General features: G+C 35.0%; 1 protein-coding gene across 1 annotated transcript; it reads left to right on the top strand.

Moving 5' to 3' along the window:
• The first annotated feature begins 393 nt into the window (after positions 1-393).
• On the top strand, positions 394-2559 carry LOC104220011 (non-specific lipid transfer protein GPI-anchored 20-like). The gene is made up of 4 exons (XM_009770835.2): positions 394-820; positions 1630-1656; positions 1781-1849; positions 2157-2559. The coding sequence occupies exons 1-4, from the start codon at positions 481-483 to the stop codon at positions 2360-2362; spliced, it is 642 nt and encodes a 213-aa protein (XP_009769137.1). The 5' UTR covers positions 394-480; the 3' UTR covers positions 2363-2559.
• Positions 2560-2847: the final 288 nt, after the last annotated feature.

Genomic DNA, 2847 nt, shown 5'->3' with positions numbered 1-2847 from the left:
TTTAACAAAGGAATTCAAAATTTTCGAACATGCGCCAAATAGTAATTTTTGAATTATCTTTGCCACTACAAATGAAAACTTCCCTTTAAGGGGATTCAAAATTTTATGTATATAGGAAAAAAAAGTTACTTTTGTTCTATTTTTACAGTCTAATATTTTAACGAAGGGGATTCAGTTGAACCCTCTCCATTGGCTGTGGCAGAATTCAAAGGCAAAAACAACAATTAGACCACGGCAAGCAAAGCCAACAAGTCAGTAAAACTATTGAAGAATTTGACAAAAAAGTTTGTTATAGTAGTTAAACTTCATCACCTACTTATTCATCAACAACGTAGCTACATTTCTCTTTTATACATTTCTTCTATATATATTCCCTCTTCTTTCTCCTCACTTAACCATTCCAACCATCAAAATTCCTCAAACAAATCACATTAACAAAACATAAACAAAAACAAAAACAAAAAACTCTCTTTTAGTACAATGGCTTTTCACAACTCTGTTTTATTTCTAGTTATGTTTCTTTCTTGCGTCGTCTTAGCAGCTCTACCTATTAATGCCCAATTTCCAACTTCCCCTTGCACGTCGACGATGTTGACAAGTTTCACTCCTTGTTTGAGTTTCTTGGCCAACAGCAGTGGCAATGGGACAACCCCATCTGCAGGATGTTGCACTGCACTTAAAACTTTGATGAGTAATGGCACTGCTTGTCTTTGTGTTATTGCAACTGGTGGCATTCCTTTTCAAATTCCAATCAATCCGAATGCAACTATGTCTCTTCCTCGTGCTTGTAATATGGCTGCTGTTCCATTCCAATGCAAAGGTAAAAATTTTATGATTAAACTATAATAGAAAAGACATCAAATGTTTGTAAGTTTTGAAAAGAAGGAAATGGACACCATTTCTTTCCATTTTTAGTTGCATAGTTGTGTTGGATTAAGAAGGGGAGCTTTGCCGTAACTGGTGAAATTGGTGTCATGTGACCAGGAGGTCACGTGTTCGAGCCGTGGAAACAGCCTCCTGCAGAAATGCAGGGTAAGGCTGCGTACAATAGACCCTTGTGATTCGGCCCTTCCCCGGACCTCGCGCGTAGTGAGAGCTTAGTGCTTCGGGTTGTCCTTTAATTGTGTTGGATAAACTCAAAGTTTGAGCCACTACATTCCTCTAATCAAAAGAGCGGCTTGATATATTAAGCTCCTATTATGCATGGAATTCGAGAAAGGTTGGGCCTAGAGGCGGACCTATGCTGTAAAGAGAGGGTCACCGACACTCTAAAAGTTGGCAAAAATTATATATATACATGCATATGTCTTTACAAAGCAGATTTTGGTTAAATTCAAAAGTGCAACTACAACCTTCAAATCTTGGGTTTGCCTCTGGTTGGACCACATTGGGTCTTATGTATGCTTATCTTATATTTCTGCAAGAGACTGTTTTCGCCACTTAAATCCCTAGCCTCCTAGTCACGACGCGCAACTTTTACTGATGCGCCAACACTCCCCTTCATTCCTCGACTTGTTTTACAAATAAGAAAATTTAAGAGGACTATTATGTTTATATTTACATTTTTAGCCTTATTGTTACAAAATTTTCAATGGTTACTAACACCCTTAGTGATTTTTTTGATTGCAGCCTCAAGTCCACCTGCAGCGGCTCCAGGTACATATTTACCAATTTCATGTCATAATTTTTTAGTAATATTAATGTCCATTTCAAGGATTTTATTATCTAGAATTGCCTTGAAAAATTATGTGAATTTAATACTTTTTTTTGTGTCAACTAGGTCCTTCTGGTGCTGATGCTCCAAGTTCTTCACCAACATCTGCTCCCAGTCCATCTCGTAGTCCTAAAGGTATTAATATAATTTTGGAATCTTTACATAAATAGCCGGTCGGAATTACTTCTTTATTTTTTCTAGTCGATATACATAGATTATACACTGATTACACATGATTATACATACATTTGTCGATACTAACTTCTTAAAAAGTTATGTGCTCGGATCCTTCAAAAATCGTGCTGAGTGTGTATAAGATTCTCCAAAAGTCATTTATTTTTGGAGGATTCGACACGGGTGAAACGATATTTTAGATGATCTGACCAGCATAGATTAAATTTTTATGGATTCTATGATTTTAACTTGATAACAATTTGCACAGATGTGACTGATTCCCAACCAATGTCACCAACTTTGGCACCAGAAGCTGAGACAGTTCCTACTGTAACTCCTACATCTCCATCCGTGACGAATTCCGGCCGTCGTCAAAATCCTGTTACGCCATCAGCTGCCCCTTCTCTTAGCTATGGTTTTTCACCATTATTCCTCCTTGTTGCATTTGGTGCAATTGGTTTTATTTTATATTAGTTTGAGATGATAAGACACCAAAATTAGTTAATTTGTGTGCAATATTATGAGATTTTTATTATAATATTAAGAAATATTCTTTCATTTGTGAAGTTATGATATTGATGTAATATAGAATATTAAGGAGATTATGTACTTTTTGTTGTATTATTTGGGACCTTTGAATTAATTGAATTTGGGCGTTTGTTATTTTTCAATTGGAGAAATTTGAGAACAAAAACGAGTTTGCTATGCTTCACTTGGTGGGTGCATGCTAATTGTCTCCCCCGTTTTATTTTATATAATTATATTTGATTGGGCACGAAATTTAAGAAAGAAATAAAAACTTTCAAAATTTTGTGATCTTAAACTTTTATTTCATAAATGAAGCGTGTCTATAAAGTTTCTGAAACTTTTATGGACTTACACATATTATAATATTTATGTAACTATAAAAGTTTGTTATACAATAAACTAAAAGTTTTACGTGAAATTATTTTCGAAAT

Source organism: Nicotiana sylvestris, chromosome 9, assembly GCF_000393655.2.
Source record: "Nicotiana sylvestris chromosome 9, ASM39365v2, whole genome shotgun sequence".
Classification (NCBI taxonomy): domain Eukaryota; kingdom Viridiplantae; phylum Streptophyta; class Magnoliopsida; order Solanales; family Solanaceae; genus Nicotiana; species Nicotiana sylvestris.
This window is presented reverse-complemented; position numbering and strand designations above follow the sequence as displayed.